The sequence below is a fragment of the Pongo pygmaeus genome, chromosome 10 (assembly GCF_028885625.2).
Source record: "Pongo pygmaeus isolate AG05252 chromosome 10, NHGRI_mPonPyg2-v2.0_pri, whole genome shotgun sequence".
NCBI classification, from domain to species: Eukaryota; Metazoa; Chordata; class Mammalia; order Primates; family Hominidae; genus Pongo; species Pongo pygmaeus.
In genome coordinates, this window is record NC_072383.2 from 1,946,364 (window position 1) to 1,969,017 (window position 22,654).

Below are 22,654 nucleotides of genomic sequence, written 5' to 3' on the forward strand. Positions count from 1 at the left end.
CATACAGAATGGGGAAAAGCTGAAAGCCTTTCCTCTAAGAACTGGAACAAAAAAAAGATGCCCACTTTCACCACTCCTATTCAACATAGTATTCTAAGTCCTTGCCAGAGCAATCAGGCAAGAGAAAGAAATAAAAAGCATCCAAATTGGAAAAGAGGAAGTCAAACTATTCTTCTTTGCAGATGGCATAATCTTATATCTAGAAAAACCTAAAGACTCCACCAAAAAACTCTTAGACATGATAAATACATTCAGTACAGTTACAGGACATAAAATCAATATACAAAAATCCATAGTGTTTCTATATACCAATAATGAACTAGCTGAGAAAGAAATCAAGAAGGCAATCTCATTTACAGTAACTACCAAAAAAGTACCTAGGATTAAATTTAACCAAGAAGGTGAAAGACCTGAATAATGAAAGCTACAAAACTGATGAAAAAAATTGAAGAGGATACAAATGAGAAGATTTTATGTTTATGGACTGGGATAATTAAAATCATTAAAATGACCATACTGTCCAAAGCAATCTACAGATTTAATGCAATGATTATCAAAATACCAATGCCATTTTTCACAAGAGTAGAAAAAAATCATAAAATTCATATGGAACGGAAAAAAAAGTCAGAATAGCTAAAGCAATCCTGAGTAAAAACAAAAACATAAACAAAAACAAAAAACAAAGCTGGAGGCATCACACTGCCTGACTTCAAAGTATGTTTCAAGGCTATAGTAACCCAAACAGCATGATATTGGTATAAAAACAGACCCAAAGACCAATGAAACAGAATAGAGAACCCAGAAATAAATCCATATATTTACAGCCAGCAATTTTCTTTTTAAAAATTAATTACTTAATTAATTAGTTTTTAGAGGTAGGGTCTTGCTCTGCCACCCAGGCTGGAGTGCAATGGCGTGCAAGACTCACTGCAGTCTTGAACTCCTGGGCTCAAGCAATCCTCCCACCTCAGCCTTCTAAATAGCTAGGACTATAGCCATGTGCCACCACACCTGGTTACATTTTAAAATTTTTTGTAGAGATAGGGGTCTCACTATGCTGCCCAGTCTGGCCTCAAACTCATGGCCTCACATGATCCTCCCACCTTGATCTCCTAAAGTGATGAGATTACAAGTGTGAGCCACCATGCCTGGCCTCAAGCCAGCTAATTTTCAACGAAGGCACCAAGAACATACAACAAGAAAAGAACAATCTGTTCAATAAATGGTGCTGGGAAAATTGGATTTCCATATGCAGAAGAATAAAACTGGATCCCTATCTCTCATGATTTATAAAAATCAACTCAAAATGGATTAAAGACTTAAATGTAAGTCCCCAAACTATAAAGCTACTAGAAGAAAACGTAGGGGAAATACTTAAGAACATTGGTCTCTACAGAAATTTTATGGATAAGACCTCAAAAGCACAGGCAACAAAAACAAAACAAACAAATGGGACTCTATTAAGCTAAAAAGCTTCTGCACAGCAAAGGAAACAATCTACAATGAAGAGACAACCTGTTGAATGAGAGAATTATTTGCAAACTATTCATCTGACAAGGGACTAATATCCAGACTATCTAAGAAACTCAAACAACTCAACAGTAAAAACAAAACAAAACAAAACAAATAATCCCATTGAAATGTGGGCAAAAGACATGAATAGACATTTCTCAAAAGACATGAATAGACATTTCTCAAAAGACGACATACAAATGGCCAATAGATATATGAAAAAACGCTCAATATCACGAATCACAAGGGAAATGCAAATCAATACTACAAAGATATATCATCTCATCCCAGTTAGAATAGCTATTAATAAACACACACACACACACACACACACACACACACACACAAAACAGATGCTAGCAAGGATGCAGAGAAAAGGAAACTCATATGCCATTGGTGGGAATGTAAATTAGTATAACCACTATGGAAAACAATATGGTGATTTCTCAAAAAACTAAAAATAGAACTACCATATGATGCCACTACCTAGAATTTATCCAAAGGGAAAGAAATCTGTTTATCAAAGGTATACCTGCACTGGCATCTTTATCACAGCACTATTCACAATAGCAAAGATACAAAATCAATCTAAGTGTCCATCAAAAGATGAATAAAGCAGATGTGGTATATACATAGAATGGAATATTTGGCCGCCAAAAAAATGAAATGCCATTTGCAGCAACATGGATGAACTGGAGGGTGTTAAGTGAAACAAGCTAGGCACAGAAAAACAAACACTGGGCCAGGAGCGGTGGCTCTTGCTTGTAATCCAAGCACTTTGGAAGGCTGAGGCAGGAGGATCACTTGAGGCCACGAGTTCAAGACAAGCACTACGTGTTCTCGTTCATATGTGGGAGCTAAAAAAGTTGATCTCATGGGGGTAGAGAGCAGAATGACAGATACCAGAGTCTGGGAAATGTGTGTGGGTGCGTGGGGGAGGAATAAAGAGGAAGGTTAGTGGGCACGAACATACAATTAGATAGAAGGAATGAGCTCTAATATTTGATAGCAGAGTAGGGTGACTATAGTTAGCACTGCATTGTATATTTCACAATAGTTAGAAGAGAGGACTTGAAATGTTCCCAACACATAGAAATGATAAATACTCCAGGTGATGGACATCCCCAAATACTCTGACTTGATCATTACACCTTCTATGCATATAACAAAATATTACATATTCCCATAAATATGTGCAAGTATTATGTATCAGTAAAAATAAGATGATAGCACATTCAAATATACCAATGTTCACAATAAATGTAAATATGCGTAACTTGCTAACTAGTAAAAGAGATTGCCAGTTTGGATAAAAATTTAAAAGCTATAAACTATTTTCAACAGATATGGCTAAAATGACAGAAAGTTTGAAAATAAAGGGATAGAGGAAAAAGCATATATCAGGTAAATACTAAGCATGAGCATGCTGGTGTCACTCTATGACTATCAGACAAAAGACATTAAAATAAAAAGTGTCGTAGGAGTTAATAAGGATCAAGCAAATATAAAATCAGCAAAGATACAGAAAATTTAAGCAATACAGTTAACAAGCTTGATCTAATGGCATGTATAGAAGTTTTCATCCAACAATGAGAGCACACATATTCTTCTCAAGCACATATGGAATATTTACAAAACTTGATGTCACACTCGGCCATTAAAATAAATTTATATTTCACATAGTATATGCACCAAATTCTTGGACCACAAAACAACTGAGTTAAACATTTAGAATAAAAAGGTAAATATAAATATTTATCTACATTCCCATATTTGTAAATTTAAAAACATACTTTTAAATAACTGAAATATTGAAGAAATTACAGAGAATTTTCAAAATATTTAGAAGCAAATGATAATTAAAACACTACCTCCATACCAAAACTACAGGCAACAAAAGAAAAAATAGATAGACTGGACATCAAGATTAAAAACCTGTATGTATCAAAGGCTACAGTCAACAGAGTGAAAAGGCAACCCATAGAATGGGAGCAAATATTTGTAAATCATCAATCCAACAAGAGGTTAATGTTCAGAATATACAAAGAACTCCTATGACTCAACAACAACAACAACAACAACAACAACAACACCTGATTTAAAAATGAGCCAAGAACTTGAACAGATATTTCTCAAAGATGAGCAAATGGCCAATAAGCACATGAAAAGATGTTCAAAGTTATTAATCATTAAGGGCATGCAAATCAAAGTTGCCATGAGATACTACCTCACACCCATTAGGATGGCTACTACCAGGAAAACTAAAAAAAACTAAACAAAAAGAAAACTGCAGAAAATAACAAGCTGGCAAGGATTTAGAAAAGTCGGAACCCTTGTGATAGAGGCTGCATCATTTTACATTCCCACAACTGTGTGTGTGTGTGTGTATGTGTACATATATATGTATACACACAAAATGAAATATTATTCAGCCTCAAAAAGGAGGGAAATTCTGACATATGCTACAACACGGATGGACCTTAAGGGCATTATGCTAAGTGAAGGAAGCCCATCACAAAATGACAAATACTGTATGTTTCTACTTATATGTTGTACATAGAATAGTTAAATTCATAGAGATTAGCATAGAATGAGGGTGCCAGAGGCTGGGGGGAGAAGAGAATGGAGAGTTATTGTTTAATAAGTATAAAGTTTTGCAAGATAAAAAGAGTTTTGGAGATGGATGGTGGTGATTGTTGCACAACAATGAGAATGCACTTATTATCAGTGATACTTTTAATAATTTCACTTAAAATGGTTAAGATAGTAAATTTTTATATTATATATATTTTGCCATAAATAAAAATAAAATTTAAAAAACCTCACTACCAATCAAAACCTGTGAGATGCAGCAAAAACAGAGCTTCTAGTGGCATAGTGTAGACTTAACATTTATTTTAGAAATACAGGGAGGCTAAAACTTAAAGCTACGTGTCTCATTTAAGAAGTCAGGAGGAGTAACAAAATAGACCCAAAGAAAGCGAAAGGAGAACATAAGACAGAGCTAAGATAGATGAAATAGAAAATAGAGAAATAGTTAAGAGCAGTCAACGGAGACAAAAGATGATTCCTGATAAGACTAACAAGATAGAGAAATCTATGGGGAATTGGAAAGAAAAAAATGCATAATACTGTAAATTAAAAGGGGACACAATTACAGATACAGCAGAGATTTAAAAGATGATAATAAGAGAATAATAGATTCATACAAATAAATTTGAAAAGTCAGATAAAATGGATGGATTCTAAATAAAAGTACTTCAAATTTTAAGAAACAGAAAGCCACATTAGCATTACAAGTGATCAATAAATCAAAGCAGTAATTTTATCTTCCCATAAGAAAACATCAGGACTATATGCTTTATAGATGAAATCTATCAAGCATTTGAGGAAAAGATCATTCTAATCTTATTCAGATACTTCCAAAAACCGGAAAAAGAGGGACTACTTCCAAATATAGTCTATGAAGCTAGTATAATTTTGAAAACCTAACAAGGATAGTAAAGGAATGAAAAATTATGGGACCATTTCACTTATAAATATAGAAGCAAAAATCCTAAACAAAATATTAATAAACCAAATCTAGTAATGCATAAAAGGATAATTTACTATAATCAAGTTAGGTTTCTCATAGGAATGCAAGGATTGGTTAACATTAGAAAATTCAATAGTTAAGCAGACAGAAGACAATATGCATTTCACAAAAGAGGATATACATACAGCTAATAACATATAAAGAAATGCTCAACTTCATGAGCGATCAGGGAAATGCAATGCTAGACCACTATGAAATACTACTTTATACTAAAAAATTATTAACAAAAAATTGTTTTTTTGAGACAAGGTCTTGATCTGTCACTCAGGCTGGAGTGCAGTGACATGATCACAGCCCACTGTAGCCTCAGACTCCTGGGGTCAAGTGATCCTCCCACCTCAGTCTCCTGAATAGCACCACAGGTGCACATCACCACGACTGGCTAATTTTCATTTTTAAAAAAATTTTTGGTGGAGATGAGGTCTCACTATGTTGCCCAGGCTGGTCTTGAATTCCTGGGCTGAAGCAATCCTCCTGACTTGACCTCCCAAAGTGCTAGGATTACAGGCGTGAGTCACTGCACCTGGCCAACAAAAAACTTTTAAGTTTAACAACATTCAGAGTTAGATAAATTGTGCATCAATGGGATCTCTTATTCATTGTTTGTGGGAATATAATTGGTGTGAGTATTTTGGAAAACCAATTCGGAATTTTCTTTTCAAAGTTGAATGCCCACATATCTTAGGGCCTAGCAATTCCATTCCTTGAATGTCATTAGATAAAGATAAACAGGTCAATTCAGCAAGAGGATATAACAATTGTAAATATATATGCACCCCACACTGGAGCACCCAGATATATAAAGCTAATATTATTAGAGCTAAATAGAGAGACAGACCCCAATACATAACAGCTGGAGACTTCAACACCCCATTTTCAGCATTGGACAAATCATCCAGAGAGAAAATCAACAAAGAAACATCATACTTAATCTGCACTATGGGCCAAATAGACATATTACAGAACATTTCCCTCAATGGCTACAGAATACAAATTATTTTTAGCACATGGATCATTCTCAAGGATAGAGTACATTTAGGCCAGAAAATAAGTCTTAAAACATTTCAAAAAATTGAAATAACATAAAGTATTTTCTCTGATCACAATGGAATAAAACTAGAACTCAACAAGAAGAGGAATTTTGAAAACTATACAGAAACATGGAAATTAAACAATATGCTCTAGAATAATCATTTAGTCAATGAAGAGATTAAGAAGGAAATTGAAAAATTTCTTGAAACAAATGATAATGGAAACACAACATACTAAAACCTATGGGATACAGCAAAAGCAGTACTAAGATGGAAGTTTATAGCTTTAAGTGTCTACATCAAGAAAGTAGAAAATCTTTAAATAATCTAACAATACATCTTGAAGAACTAGAAAAACAAAAGCAAACCAAACCAAAAGCTAGTAGAAGAAATAATAAAGATCAAACAGAAATAAGTGAAATTGAAATGATAAAAAAAACCAAAGATGAATGAAATGAAAAGTTGGTTTTTAAAAAAGATAAACAAAATTGACAAACCTTCAGCTCCACTAAGAAAAAAAGACAGAAGACTTAAATATATAAAATCATAGATGAAAAAGGAGACATTACAACTGATACCACAGAAATTCAAAGGATCATTAGAGGCTATTATGAGCAAGTATATGCCAATAAATTGGAAAACCTAGAAGAAATGAATAAATTCTTAGACACATACAACCTACTAAGATTGAACCATGAAGAAATCCAAAACCTGAACAGATAAATAACAAGTAATCCTATTGAAGTCATTGTAAAAAGTCTCTCAGCAAAGAAAAGGCTGGAACCTGATGGCTTCAGAATTGCTGAATTTTACCAAAAATTTAAAAAAGAACTGAAACTGATACCAATCCTACTCAAACTATTATGAAAAATAGAGGAGAAGGAAATACTTCCAAACTCAGTACACAAGGCCAGCATTATCCTGATACTGAATCCCAACAAAGACATACCAAAACAAAAACCAACCAAACAAAAAACCTACAGGCCAATATCCTTGAAGAGCATTGATGCAAAAATCCTCAATAAAAACACTAGCAAACTGAATACAGCAATACATTAAAAAGATCATTCATCATGACTAAGAGGGATTTATTCCATGCAAAGATGTTTCAACAAGTGCAAATCAGTCAATATAATACATCTTACCAACAGAAAGAAGGAAAAAAACTGTATAATCATTTCAATTGATGCAGAATAAGCATTTGATAAAATTCCACATTTCTTCATGGTAAAAACCCTAAAAAAACTGGGTATACAAGGAACATACCTCAACATAATACAAACCATATACAACAGACCCACAGCTAGTATCATATTAGATGGGGAAAGACTGAAAGCCTTTCCTCTAAGATCTGGAACAAGACAAGGATGTCCACTTTCACCACTTTCATTATTCAACATAGTACTAAAAGTCCTACCCAGAGCAATCAGACAAGAGAAAAAAATTAAGAGACTCCAAATTCAAAAGGAAGAAGTCAAATTATCCTTGTTTGCAGATAATATGATCTTATATTAGGAAAAACCTAAAGACTCCACCAAAAAACTATTAGAACTGATAAACAAACTCAGTAAAGTTGCAGGAGACAAAGTCAATATACAAAAATCAGTAGCATTTCTATATGCCAACAGCAAACAATCTGAAAAAGAAATCAAGAAAGTAATCCCATTTACAATAGCCACAAATAAAATAAAATACCTGGAAATTAATTTAACCAAAAAAGTGAAAGGTCTCTACAAGGAAAATTATAAAATATTGATGCAAGAAATTGAAGATGACACAAAAAATGGAAAGATATTCCATGTTCATGGATTGGAAGAATTAATATAGTTAAAATGTCCATGCTACCCAAAGCAATCTACACATTGAATGCAATCCCTATCAAAATACGAATGACATTCTTCACAGATATAGAAGAAACAATTCAAAAGTGTATATGGAACCAAAAAAGACCCAGAAGAGCCAAAGTTATCCTGAGCAAAAAGAACAAAACTGGAGGAGTAACATTACCTGACTTCAAATTATGCTACAGAGCTATGGTAACCAAAGCAGCATGGCACTGGCATAAAACAGACACATAGATCAATGGAATGGAATAGAGAATGCAGAAATGAATCCATACATCTACAGTGAACTCATTTTCTACAAAGGTGCCAAGTACACACACTGGGGAGAGGACAGTCTCTTCAATAAATGGTGCTGGGAAAATTAAATATTCATATGAAAAAGAATGAAACTAGACTCCTATCGCTCATCATACACCAAAATCAAATCAAAGCGGGTTACATACTTAAATCTAAGACCTCAAACTATGAAACTACTAAACGAAAACATTGGGGAAACTCTCCAGGACATTGAACTGGGCAAGGATTTCCTGAGTAATACCCCACAAGCACATGCAACCAAAGCAAACATTGACAAATGGGATTACATCAAGTTAAAAAGCTTCTGCACAGCAAAAGAAACAATCAACAAAGTAAATAGACAATGCACAGAATGGGAGAAAATATTTGCAAACTCCTATCCATATGAGTAGGGGTTAACAACCAGAATACATAAGAAGCTCAAACAACTCTATGGGAAAAAAAATCAAATAATCTGATTTTTAAATGGGAAAAAATCTGAATGTACGTGTCTCAAAAGAAGAAAGACAAATGGCAAACAGGTATATAAAAAGATGCTCAACATCACTGATTATCAGAGAAATACAAATCAAAACTACAATGAGATATCATCTTACCCCAATTAAAATGGCTTGTATCCAAAAAACAGGCAATTACAAATGCTGGCAAGGACTTGGAGAAACTCATACACTCATACACTGTTGATAAGAATGTAAATTAGTACAACCACTATGGAGAACAGTTTTGAGGTTCTTCAGAAAACTAGAAATAGAGCTACCATGTGATCCAGCCATCCCACTGCTAGGTATCTACCTAAAAGAAAGAAAATCAGTATGTTGAAGAGATATCTGCACTCCCATGTTTACTGCAGCACTATTTACAATAGCCAAGATTTGTAAACAATCTAAATGTCCATCAACATTAGATGAATGGATAAAGAAAATGTGGTACATGTATACAATGGAGTACTATTCAGCCACAAAGAGAATGAGATTCTGTCATTTGTAACAACATGAATGGAACCAGAGGCCACTATGTTAAGTGAAATAAGTCAGGTACATAAAGAAACTTCACGTCTCACTTATTTGTGGGGGCTAAAAATTAAAACAACTGAACCCATAGAGATAAAAATTAGAATAATAGCTACCAGAGGCTGGGAAGGGTAGCGATGGGGTTGGGGAGAAGTGGGATGGTTAATGGGTACAAAGAATAGAAAGAATGGATAAGATCTAGTATTTGATAGCACAACAGGGTAACTATAGTTAGTAATAATTTAATTTTACATTTTAAAATAACTAAAAGAGTATAATTGGACTGTTTGTAACACAAAGGATAAATGCTTGAGGCAATGGATATCCCATTTGCCCTGATATGATTATTACACATTGTATGCCTATATCAAAATATCTCATATACCCCATAAATATATACACATACTATATACCCACAAAAATTAAAAATTAAAAAAACAGAATAATTAGTTTGTGGTTTTGGGCACACAATGTATAAAGAAGGAATTTTGTGACATCAACAACCAAAATGGGTAGATAAGGAGCTGTAAAGGAGCTGAGTTTTTGTATGTTATTGAAGTTAAGCTGTTATAAATCCAAATTAGAATGTTATAATTTTAAGATGTGAAATGTAATCCCTCTGGTAACCAGAAATAAAATAACTATAGAATACATATAAAAGGAAATGAGAAAGAAATGTAAATGTTTCCCTATAAAAAAATCAACTAAACATAAAAGAAGACAGTAATGCAGAAAATGATGGACAAAAAAGCTTAAGGCTTATAGAAAACAAATAGCAAAATGATGGAAATAAGTCCCTCAACAGTAATTACTTTAAATATAAATGGATTAAACTTTCCAATCAAAACACAGAGATTGGCAGCATGGATAAAAACATAAAACTAGCAAGCAAAACTCAGGAGCATATGAAAAGGATTACACACCATAACCAAATAGGACTCATTCCTGGAATGCAAGGATGGTTCAACATATGAAAATTGATCAAGGTAATATACACGTTAACATAATGAAGGGAAAAAATTCCATGGCCATCCCAATGGATGCATAAAAAGCATTTCACAAAATTCAACATCCTTTGATGACAAAAACATTCAAAAAACTAGCAATAGAATGAAACTGATATAAAAACCATATATGGAAAATCACATCCCAAATATCATACTCTATGGTGAAAGACTAGAAGCTTTTTCTCTATTATCAAAAACAAGACCAGGATGTCCACTTTTGCTGCTTCTACTCAACATAGTATTGGAAATTTTAGCTAGAGCAATTAGGCATAAAAAAGAAATGAATGGCATTCAAACTGGAAAGAAAGAAGTAAAATTATGTCTGTTCACAGATGATCTCATATGTAGAATGCCCTAAAGATTCCACAAAAAACTGTTAGTTCTAATAAATAAATTCAGCAAAGTATCAGGGGACAAACTCAACACACAAAAATCAGTTGCATTTCTATACATTAACAGTGAACAATCTGAGAAATTATTTTTAAAAATCCTATTTATGATAACATCAAAAAGAATAAAATACTTAGAAATTAACTTAACCAATGAGGTGAAAGACATGTACAGTGAAAACTATGAAACACTGCTGACAGAAATTAAGGACAGAAATAATGGAAACACATTCCATATTCATGGACTGAAATACTTAATATTGTTAAGATGTCAGTACTGCCCAAGGTGGTCTACTGATTCATTGCAATCCCTATCACAATCTCAAAGAGCAAGAGAAACTCATTCTAAAATTTATACGGAACTCAAGAAACCCCAAATAGCCCAAACAATTTGGGGGGAAAGAAAAACTGATGGAGGCACACTTCCTGATTTTTAAGTTACTGAAAAGCTACAGTAATCAAAACAGCATGGTACTGGCATAAAGAAAGGTATATAGACCAATGAAATAGGATAAAAATCCCAGAAATAAACCCTCACATATATGATTAAATGATTTTTGACAAGAATACCAAGACCATTCAATGGAAGAAAGGCAGTCTTTTCAACAAATGGTGCTGGGGCAACTGTATATCCACATGAAAAAAGGGAAGTTGAACTCTTACCAAATACCATATACAAAAATTAACTAAAAACAGAAATGTAAGACCTAAAACTATAAAACTCCTGTTAGAAAACATAGGGGAAACACTTTATGACATTAGAGTTGGCAGTCATTCCTTGGGTATGACACCAAAGGCATAGGAAACAAAAGATAAAATAACCAAATTGGATTTCAGAAAAAATTTAAAAGTTTGTTCATCAAAAGACAATATGAACAGAGTAAAAAGGCAGCCCACAGAATGGGAGAAATTATTTGCAAATCACATATCTGATAAGGGATCAATATTCAGAATATATAGATAACTCCTAAAACTCAACAACAATAAAAATAGTGCAATTCAAAATAGTGAGAAATGGCCTCTCTCTACTGACTGATGCGTTCACATCTGGACTGTGTTGTTTACATATAAGTCGGTGTCTCTGAAAGCCCTGATGTGGCAGGAATATTTACAGGAATTCCACCCTGGAGTAGACAAGAGGGGCATGTGAGCTACTGCATGGAAGAAGGATAAACCTATTCATTGAAGCTCCAGAGAACTGAAACAGCCACAATAGCTAGCTGTGAATTCTGGCAGAGGAACACAATGCCAACTATGGGAACTGCAGGAGCTCTGAGGTCCCTTTGCACTCCAAGAGAGAGATTGACTTTCCAGCCTGTGGACACAGTGGAGTCCTCTCGGGCCTTTCTGGTTTCCTGTTTCAGAAAAGTGGGATAACTTTAAGACTTCCTGGACTGTGTGCTAAACTATAAAAATGGGTTGGGGTGAAATGGAGAGCTGACTTATTTTAAATGGGAATCAAAAAGAGGTAGAACTCTTGGAAACTTTGTGCTCTGTGTTTTCTATTTTTATTGATTGACTCTATTAAGTTGGCCACTAGCCACAGAGTGTGGCCTGTGCCATTTTCCGGATTGCTGTTGAACACTCTTGGCAAGTGCACCTCATTTTTCCAATTGGGACATAAAGTCCTTAAGGTAAAGAATTGTTTTATCCTTCTTTGTATCTCCCAAAATACTTTTCATGGGACAGGAGCTTCATGTGGGCATTCATTGACTGGTTTCATGGTGTTTGATGGTTTCATTCATTCATATTCATTCATCCATTCCACAGCCCTTTAATATATGCATATCATGCAGTGAGAAGGGCTAAAGTGTGGGCTTGGAGATGCTTCGGGATAGGAGGACCAGCTCCATTCACTGGGGACCTGAGTGCCAGGGTCCATCTTCAGTGCCCCTATTGTCTTATTTCCAGAGAAGAATCCCAGAAGGTCAGGGAGATGCAACTCCATGCCCTTACCTGGATAGATCCTGAAGAATCCAGTTGCACTGCCAAAATATTGCCAGGTCAACGTTGGGTCTCTCTGGAAGTTCTCCACAAAGACAGCATTCAAGGCTTCAGACATGTAGACTCCATTTAAAATATCTGGGTCTGAAGGGTGAGGTTATAGATTATGATCCTGTAGAACTTCTCAGGAAAATGGTGATCATGTCTGGTGAGTGTGCCTGGTGAGCGTGCCTGGTGGGCGTGCCTGGTGAGCGTGCCTGGTGGGTGTGTCTGGTGGGCGTGCCTGGTGAGTATGCCTGGTGGATGTGTCTGGTGGGTGTGTCTGGTGGGCCTGTCTGGTGGGCGTGTCTGATGGGTGTGTCTGGTGGGCGTGTCTGGGGGCGTGCCTGGTGGGTGTGCCTGGTGAGTATGCCTGGTGGGTGTGTCTGGTGGGTGTGCCTGGTGAGTATGCCTGGTGGGTGTGTCTGGTGGGTGTGTCTGGTGGGCGTGTCTGGTGGGCGTGCCTGGTGGGTGTGTCTGGTGGGCGTGCCTGGTGGGTGTGCCTGGTGAGTATGCCTGGTGGGTGTGTCTGGTGAGTATGCCTGGTGAGTATGCCTGGTGGGTGTGTCTGGTGGGCGTGTCTGGTGGGCGTGCCTGGTGGATGTGTCTGATGGGTGTGTCTGGTGGGCGTGTCTGGTGGGCGTGTCTGGTGGGTGTGTCTGGTGTGCGTGTCTGGTGGGCGTGTCTGGTGGGTGTGTCTGGTGTGCGTGTCTGGTGGGTGTGTCTGGTGAGTATGCCTGGTGAGTATGCCTGGTGGATGTGTCTGGTGGGTGTGTCTGGTGGGCGTGCCTGGTGGGTGTGCCTGAGCTGAGCGTGCCGGCTACCTTTGTTGTACACGTTGGTGGGCAGCTGCACGCTGCTGATGGAGGTGTTCACCGGCAGGTTGCTGAAGTGCGCATTGGATTCCAGGAGGAACTCGGCGCCCAGCTCCACAAAGTTGCCCTTCTCGTCCCTCTCGTTGATCAGGACCGAGTTGTAATAGTCGAACTGGGGTGGATGGGTGAGGCCCACGGAGACGGCCGGAGCACAGGGACAGGCGGAGAGAGGAAGAGAAACGGCACAGGTGAGAAGACGCGAGGGCCGGGGCCGGGCGGCCATCAGTGTCTACACAAGCACCCGCGGTGGCACGCTGGGCACTGATCAGGGCGATTCGGGACAAAAATATCCAGGAGGCCGGCGCAGAGACGCATGAGGCCGACGTCTGATGACAGTCGTCCTGACCGCTGCCTCAGTCCCCAACTTGGTGCAGCGTGTGTTGACACGGCCGAGGCGGAGTGGAGACAGGCAGCCGCCGAGTCAAGGACAGGTAGAGACAAAGAGCCCCATCAGCCCCCTCCACTTCTCGCAGGCCAGGAAGGTCCCAGAGCCCCAGAACGGAGCCTGCGCAATCCTGGGGCCTGCAGCCTTGGCCTCAGACCGGGCCCAGGTTCCGAGTCCCCCAGGTTCCGAGTCCGAGTCCCGCAGGTTCCGAGTCCCCCCAGGTTCCGAGTCCCCCCAGGTTCCAAGTCCCGCAGGTTCCGAGTCCCGCAGGTTCCGAGTCTCCCCAGGTTCCGAGTCCCCCCAGGTTCCAAGTCCCGCAGGTTTCGAGTCCCGCAGGTTCCGAGTACCCCAGGTTCCGAGTCCTGCAGGTTCGAGTGCCCCAGGTTCCGAGTCCCCCCAGGTTCCAAGTCCCGCAGGTTCCGAGTCCCGCAGGTTCCGAGTGCCCCAGGTTCCGAGTCCCGCAGGTTCCGAGTCCCGCAGCTGCCCTCGGCCTCTCCAACGCGGTGTTGGAGGGTGTGCTAGGATTGCCTCCAGCGGAGCCCCGGCCCCATTTCCTCCACACGACCGGGTTCACACCTGAACACCCCCCAGGACTGCCTCACGGACATCCCCACGCCAACTCCCACGCCAGGTTCCTGCACCCCACACCCGGCTCCTCCTCACGACACTGCGGCCCGCGCTGGCCTTCCACGCACACTCCCAGCTGCGTCCCTGCCCTGCTCAAGCCCTCTGCACCCACCTTTCCCTGCTGAGAAAGGCCCAGGCTCCCACGCTGACACCCAAGGCTCCCCCCACCCCCTCACCTAACTGTCCAAGGCCACTGTCTTCCTCACCAGCCTCTGGACACACAGGGCCCAGGTCCCACTGTTGCCTCAACCAACCTGGTGCGTGTTTGTTTGTTTATTTATTATTTATTTATTTACTTATTTGAGACGGAGTCTCGCTCTGTCGCCCAGGCTGGAGTGCAGTGGCACGATCTCGGCTCACTGCAAGCTCCACCTCCCGGGTTCACGCCATTCTCCTGCCTCAGCCTCCCAAAGTGCTGGCATTACAGGCGTGAGCCACCGCGCCCGGGCGTGTTTTCTTATTTCTGTGTTTTCTTTCTGCTGTGACCAAAGCCCCCTTTTCCAGGCCCTGCCTGCCTAAATCCCCCATGAGACCTGGGCGCAGCCCCAGGCCGCCCTGTCTGCAGGAGTTTTGGGGCAGCCCTCCCCTTCTCCAGCCTGCATTCTCCGCAGGTTCCATCCACCCATCTGTAGTGACTTGTGATGTGCTTTATACTGGAGTTCTTTGCACTGTGAGCTTCTTGAGGTCAAGAACAAGTTCCCATCCAGAGGCTAGCACATTGCTGTGCTTGTGAGGGGTGAGCAGTAAATGTCTATGGAATCAGTGGATCGACACCCTACCCCGCCACCCCCATATCTGGTACTCAGGCGATCCTGGCCCTCTAGCACCAGTGCCAGGTGTGGGACTCACCACCAGGGATTCATTGAATTCGTGGTTCAGGTCGGCCTCCTCAGCAGCCTCCACCAGATTCTGAGGGATGGGAACACAGAGGTAGGGAGAATGGGTAAAAGGAGCCCAGTGGGTTTTCAGCAAGTGAAACAGTTGCCGGGTGACCCAGCAATTCCACTCCTGGGTGTATGCCCAGAAGGATTGAAAACAGGGACGCAAACAAGAACTTAGGCACGAATATTCACAGCCATACTATGCATAACAGCTAAAAAGCACATGCATATGGCTAAGTGAAAGCAGCCCATCGGAAGAGACCATGCACCTGTGATCCCAACAACATGGCATTCTGGAAAAGGCAAGACTGGGGAGATAGAGAAGATAAGTGGTTGCCAGTGGTTGGGGATTTTTAGGGCAGTGAAATTCTTTTGTCTGATACTGTAATAGTGGATGCCTGTCATTGCACATGTTTCCAAACCCACAGAATGTACGAGAGTGAACCCTAATGTGTGCTATGGACTTGGGGATAATGGAGATTCATTGATTATACCCAATCTACCATGGATGCAGGATGTTGATCGTGGGGAAGGCTGTGGCAACAGGGGATGTATGGAAACTGTACTTTCTTCTACATTTTGCTGTGAACCTAAAATGGCTCTAAAAAATAAAGTCTACTAAAATATGCATGTGTGCCAAAGCCAAAAGGTGGAAACAACTCAAATATCTGTCATTTGATGAACCAATAAACAAAATGTGGGCTATGCACACAATGGAATATTATGCAGCCCTGAAAAGGAATGAAGTGTGGATGCACGGAACAACACAGATGAACCCTGTAGACATTATGCTAAGTGAAATAAGTCAGGTACAAATGGTCACGTATTGTATGATTCCATTTATGTGAAATACCCACAACAGGCAAATCCACAGACAGAAAGCAGAATAGTGGTTGCAGAGCTAAGAGGAGGGGGATAGGGGAGTGATTGCTTTCTTAGTACTCGGATGCTGTTTGGGGCGATGAAAAAGTTTTGGAACTAGATGATGGAGATGGTTGTACAACATTGTGGATGTACTTAATGCCACTAAATTATACACTTTAAAATGCTCAACTTTATGTTACCTGTATTTTACTGCAATACAATTTTTTTTTTTTTTTTTTTTTGAGATGGAGTCTCACTCTGTCACCCAGGCTGGAGTGTGGTGGCGCAATCTCGGCTCACTGCAACCCCCGCCTCCTAGGTTCAAGTGATTCTCCTGCCTCAGCCTCCCGAGTAGCTGGGACTACAGGCACCCGCCACCACACCCGGCTAATTTTTGTATTTTTAGTAGAGACAGGGTTTCACCATGTTGGCCAGGATGGTCTTGATCTCTTGACCTCGTGATCTGCCGGCCTTGGCCTCCCAAAGTGCCTTCTGCGTGAGCCACCACGCCTGGCACATTTTTTTTTTCTTTTTTTCTAAAGAGCAGGCCAGCATCGCAGAGTGTCAGGGGAAGTCAGGGTGGGGGAAGTGCTTTGGGAGTCAGAGGACCCAAGATCCTATTCTGGCTTTGTCAGGGCCAAGCCACTAAGCCTCTCTGGTCCTCTGCTTACACAACTATAAATTGGGTAGGATAATTCCTGCCTCCCCACTCTCAGCCTACAGATCCTAGGATAAGGAAATCCCACAGGGGAAAGCTCATTTCAGGGAGGCTTTGCAGGAAACTTCCCATGCGCACCCTCATAGAAGGTCTGAGGCCCCCATACACCACCCTCAGGAGGGGCAGGGACCGGTGCTCAGAGGAAGTCTGCAGAGCAGCGCTTCTGTGGTCTCTGAGGCTGTGGAAAGGCACAGGGAGCCCGGAGCCCCAGGCTCTGGGGGTGTCCCAGGACTGCTTGCTGCTCTAGTGACACAAGGACCGACGCCTGAAGTCAGGCGAGTCTCATACCCCACTGTCTGTGTTTGCTCCAAGGAGGCTGTTTACACAACGCTCACTGATTGAAAGAGGCAGGTGTTACTGCGGGTGCCAGGCTGCGTGTGAGGCTAGTGCCTTCCTGCTGTGGTGTGTGATTCTGGGACCTAGGATAGGCTCTTGAGTCCCCAGGCATCTTCTCATTGGTTCCTGATGCTAAGATCCCTTGCCCCTACGCCTGCAGAAAGCTGCGAATTATAACAAGTAGGAAAGAAGGCCCCAGCAACCCTGACCCCGGCCTCCTCCCAGAATGGGGGTTGTGATGGGGGTGGGGGGAAAGACAGTACACTGGAGAGGCCACAGCTCGCCTGCCCTATCTGCCCCGTCCCCTGCTGCTTGGCCCTGGCCTCAGCCTCCCAACCCAGCCAACCATCCCCGATCTCCTCTCTCCTTATTCTCCTGGCTGGTCTTACGAGTCCTTTCAGGGAAAGCACTGGTCTTGGATGGTCCGATTCTTGGCTGGATGGAGTGGAGGACTGGGTCTCTCCAACCACACTGTATCTACTGGTTTATACCATCCAGGTCCCCATAGGCCTCAGTGCAGACACCTCATCCCAGAGAAGGGGACAGCTTCTGTTTCTCCTGGGACCCACCAGGCTTGGTGGATGTCCAGTAACAGTCACCTGGGCATAAGGCCCATCCCTGTAAGCACCTCTGCTGCCCGGGTGGCCCTCAGAGCACTTGGAAGCCATGAAGGTGGGTCCTGATGGCTGAATGAGGGTAAGGGAGGAATGAGGGTAAGGGAGGAATGAGGGTAAGGGAGGAATGAGGGTAAGGGAGGAATGAGGAGAGATGAGAAGGAGGACAGGAGAGTGGGGAGCTTGGCTTTGCTGGCTCCAGCTAGCTCGACTCCCACCCTCCTTCTGCTCGTCTGTCCATCCATTCCCAAAGTAATTCCTAGGTGCTCACCCCGTGCAGTGCTCTGTACTGGTCACTGGGTATGGCCTGGTGACTCAGAGTTCCTCACAATGCTGCAGGCTGACCCGGCAGTGCTGGGTCCCAGCCCCTCCCCTCTCCTCTTGCTTCCTGTCATTTCCTCTGTTACAGGGATTCTTGGAGTAAGGGTTCTTTTGGCTAACGGAGGTACAAGGTGGAATCTTGTAAGATAGGAGAGGGTCCCGAGGGTGGGAGGCTGCAGGGCCATGACATCGGGAGGGTCACTCTGCCACCTGCGTCATGGGGCTGGGGAGAAACGCCCTGCAGATCATAGCCCTGGAATACCTGGACGGCCTCGACTTTCCTCCGCAGCATGTTCTCCATGTCCTCTGAGAACTTCCTCACCAGCTCCAAGCCATCCACCTCCTCGATCTTCAGACTGGACTCCACATCCTTGTACTTCTGTTTGGGGAAAGTGGGAGAGATGGGTGCACGTGGTTTTGTACCAGGATAGTTGCACCTGTGTATGCATGGCCTCCAACCTCTCAACAGGTGCATTCCGGCACACGGAGCCTGGTTTACTCAACTAGGGTGAGGCCCAGCCCTCTCCTCCTTGGACAACATCCCCAGTGATAGAATAGCTGCCTCTCTTCAAATGTCCTCTCTGTTCCAGGTGCTCTAGACGCATTGCAGTTATAGCCTTAACAGGGGAGTAGAGCAAGGCTCAGAGAAGTCAGTGAACTTGACCAAGGTCAACAGCCAGGTGAGCAGGTGACCCCTGATGGGGCCAGGACTCTTAGGCATCCCCACCCATGTCCTTTGTGCAGAGCCACGCTGCATCCCAGGGCTTGTGAAACCACCCCTGGCATCAGTTCACCTTTCCTCAATGCCCCAGAAGAGGCATCTTGCTATGAAAGTGCCCCTGTGCACATGGATGTGAACCTCAATTCCCACTGTCCCGACAGAGCTCAGCAGCTCCAGGCACTGAGGACGGCTGCCTGACAACTGCCAGTGAGCCCAGGAAAGCCTGGAATGGGGTTTGGGTTTTCTCTCTGGGCCCAGGGGAGACCAGCTCTCACTGACTATGTGTATTGTGAATGTCTATTCACCCAGCTCTGCAATGTGTTGGCCGTGTGACCACAGGCAAGCCAGTCAATCAGTTTCCTCATCTGTAGGCTGTGAAATTTACATAGATTTAGTGAATGCTCTAGAACGCATAGATTTTACAGAATGCTTTTACCCCAAACGGCCACATCAGTACTGCTCTATGCTCCTCGCCCCAGGTTGTGGTGCTTTGCAGCATAGGAGCGTGCTGTGAGGGGCAGGCGGGGTCTTAGCTGTCATCGCTGCAGTGGCCTGTGGGGGCCTGGGGAGCCGCCCACCCTGGCTCCTCTTATTTCCAGCAGGTCAGGCCTGGGGGCTGTGGGCAGCGCAGTTGAGCAGGGACATGCGGTCACATGCAGGCAGAAAAGCCTGGGATTCAGGATCTTTGTGATATGGAAAAGGTGCCTCATGAATTGGTGGTGGGAATGAAATAATGACGATGAAGCTCTTAGTGAGTAGTAATAATAGAGGAGGGTGAGCTGCCATTGGAACTGCTCAGGGGAGTTACAAATATTAGAGAACAGTGAAGTTGTTTATAACCTGGTAAGAAGACCAGCCAGCCATGAATCTGCACAGAAAGCAATGCATATTAAGGGGGCGGATGCTGGACATGGCTGGGGGGCTGACAGCTGGAGGGATGGGAGCTCTCCCTGCACAGAGGCCACAGCCCTTTCACCTTCTACGGCCCAAGCAGCTCCTAGGGCCCTGCACACGTCCTCCAAGTCTCCGCTAGCATCACAGGTGTTAGGCCTGCATCCCACTCCATCCACTCCCTCCGTCTCCCCTTTATTCTTCACCCCACCCCCACCCAGTACATCTCCTGCAGGTCTAATTCCACCTTGCCTCTGCTCCCTGAGGACCTGACACAATGCTCTTGACCACGCCCCCGAACCACTCCCACTGCCTTGCTCTGGGAGTTGAGCAAATCATTCACCTCCCTGGGCCTCAGTGTCCCCATCTGAAATAAGCCGATTTGATGGGATGCCCAAGGCCCCTCACAGCACTGGCATTTGGGGGCTTCGATGGCTGACTGCCCTCTGCCACCCGGTGGGCTCTCTGGAAGGGGGTGACTGACCTTCTGCAGCAAGAGGGAGCCCGAGTATTTGGTCACAGTGTTATACAGGTCCCCGCCGAATGTGTCAGCCCATAGCTTCACTCTGCCAGGCAACGAAAGGACACGTGTATACTCACACGTACATGCACAAATACAGAAACACACGCGTAGACATATGGGTTCACACACATAGAAAGCAAGTGTCTACACACAGACACCCGCTGATGCATGCACACTCAAACACACAGATGCATAAGCATAAGAAATGCACACACACGTACACACACATACATACCCCCCCCACACACGCGTATGCATACACACACGTGACATATGCCCAGAAACACACAAAAGAGCACCTGTCCCTCCTCCTCGTCCCTAAAGCTACAGCCACGGCCTGGGCAGGAGACGCGGAGAACCCACAGGACCCAGCGGCTGCACTGCTGTGTGCTGAATGTCCTCAGCAGGCTCTCCTGCTGAGGGTCATGGGGCAGGGCTGACGAGCCCAGGACTGAGCCTGACCCCAAGCTTCCGGGGCCTCTGGTTGGAGAGTGGCGGACAGAGAGGAGAGAAGGAGGGGAGAGGCAGTGGACAGGCTCAGGCCACGGCCGGAGGACCTTAAGGACAAAGGAGGACCTGCCTGGCCACAGCTGTGGCCTCTCAAGGAATCGTTCCCTCCAGTGCACTCCACTCAAGGCCACTGGGGGTGCCGAACCCTCTGTTGAAACCTCAGAGAACGCATGAGGCAAGGGCACAGGAGGAAAAGGCTCTGAGCTGCCACTGCTGAGGCTGGGGGCAGGGCAGGCTGGGAGGGCATAAGCAGGCCACACCTCGCCCTCTGTGTAGGCAGCCTAGTGGGGAGCCCCGACCTCTTGCCCATGCCCCAGAAATGCACCACAATCCCACCATCTGGGCCAGGCTGGTGGGGTCCTGGGGGCAGGCACACAGGGCTGGGTCTGAGCCTCTCCAGATGGAGCGGAAGTGGTTTGCCTGTGCGATCCTTTCAAGATCAGCAGTCATCACTCAACCAATGTTTATCAAGGTCATACCATGTGGCAGCCTGGAGCCACCCCACAGTCCTCACCTTTGCAGGGACAGCTTTCTCATGTGGGTAGCATAGTACATGTTTGAAGGTGCCCATGAAGGTTGGGGAGGGGTAGTGGTATAAGGGAAGGCTTCCTGGGGGGGGGAGATCTGAGCTCTGGGTTAGAAGTTTGGTAGAGGTTAGTCTGCAAAGGGGTCTGGAAGCGGATTCTAGGTAGGGAGTACAGAAGAGCTTGGAGGAATAAAACATGACTTCCAGGTTTCCAGTGTGGATTGTTGACCTGATGGTGTTGTTATTGAATAAAATTAAGACTGTCAGGAAGGTCAGGGGGAACAAGTAGAGGAGGGTGAAAGGTGATGTGTGTACCTTGGGTTCTGTTAAATGTGAGGTTCCCGTTGTAGAGCTACCAAGTGCCATTGGGCAGGTTGTGCACTGCACAACTCTAGAAGGCACCAATTGTGTTCTATCTTGAAAGACACAAATCTGAATTTAAAACCTCACATGATGTTTAGGAAAAGCTGCCCATAAGCATTGGGTATGTGTCTAACAGTTAGAGACAGGGCTGGGAGTCATTAGTACAAAGGTAGGGATTGAAATTCTGAGGGCAGGAGGGGTCTCTCAAGGAGATTGTGCAGCATGAGATCTCTGAGCATCGACAGATGCTGGGGAGCACCCCCAACCTCAGGGGCAGGCAGAGGAGGAGGAGCACTTGAGGACAGCAGAGATAAGCCGTGCCCATGCAGGCCATGGAAGTCAAGCCACTGGGATCAAAGGAGAGCGGGGCTTGTGTGTCCCAAGCAACAGGGTCTGGGGAGACAAGGCCAGGAATGTCTCCTGGATTGGGCATGAGGGAGGCTTTGGGAACCCTGTGGAAACAGACTTGGGAGGAGGTGGAAGCTGGGCAGGCGGGAGGGAAAGACTGAGAAGAGAGGTTCAGCGGGAGTGAGGACAGGTGGAGCCAAGTCCTGGGCAGGCAGATGAGGCTGTGTGCAGGCTGTCATCTCCGGCAGCACCCAGGGCTTCTGCATAGATGGCCGCTGGAGCCCCCCTCCCTGAAGGCCTGGATTCCAGCCACCCTGACTTGGCCCTCAGCCCACTCCTGGAGTTGGCCCTCTCCTATCAGCTAGTGTGTGTTCTGGGGATGAAAATTGGTCTGAACATCTCCTGCAGCGACAGATAGCGTTACAGGCCGGCAGTGGGTGTAATGGTGAAAGTGCAGTCCAGGCTGACAGGAGTTCAAATCCC

At 43.7% G+C, this 22,654-nt stretch overlaps 1 protein-coding gene across 7 annotated transcripts in view; it reads right to left on the reverse strand.

Annotated features, from left to right (window-relative positions):
* The window catches only part of CACNA2D4 (calcium voltage-gated channel auxiliary subunit alpha2delta 4), a 133,233-nt gene that overhangs the window by 108,369 nt on the left and 2,210 nt on the right, over positions 1-22,654 (reverse strand). For 5 of the 7 annotated variants that reach the window (XM_054444108.1, XM_063672310.1, XM_054444109.1 and 2 more), the window contains exons 2-6: positions 20,386-20,467; positions 18,552-18,668; positions 15,405-15,464; positions 13,493-13,655; positions 12,642-12,773 (exon numbers count right to left, since the gene is read on the reverse strand). In XM_054444108.1, coding sequence (XP_054300083.1) covers positions 12,642-12,773; positions 13,493-13,655; positions 15,405-15,464; positions 18,552-18,668; positions 20,386-20,467 — 554 coding nt within the window. Of the gene's footprint in view, positions 1-12,641; positions 12,774-13,492; positions 13,656-15,404; positions 15,465-18,551; positions 18,669-20,385; positions 20,468-22,654 lie in introns of those variants that run through there. The other 2 variants (XM_054444111.1, XM_054444112.1) reach the window with 2 other exon arrangements.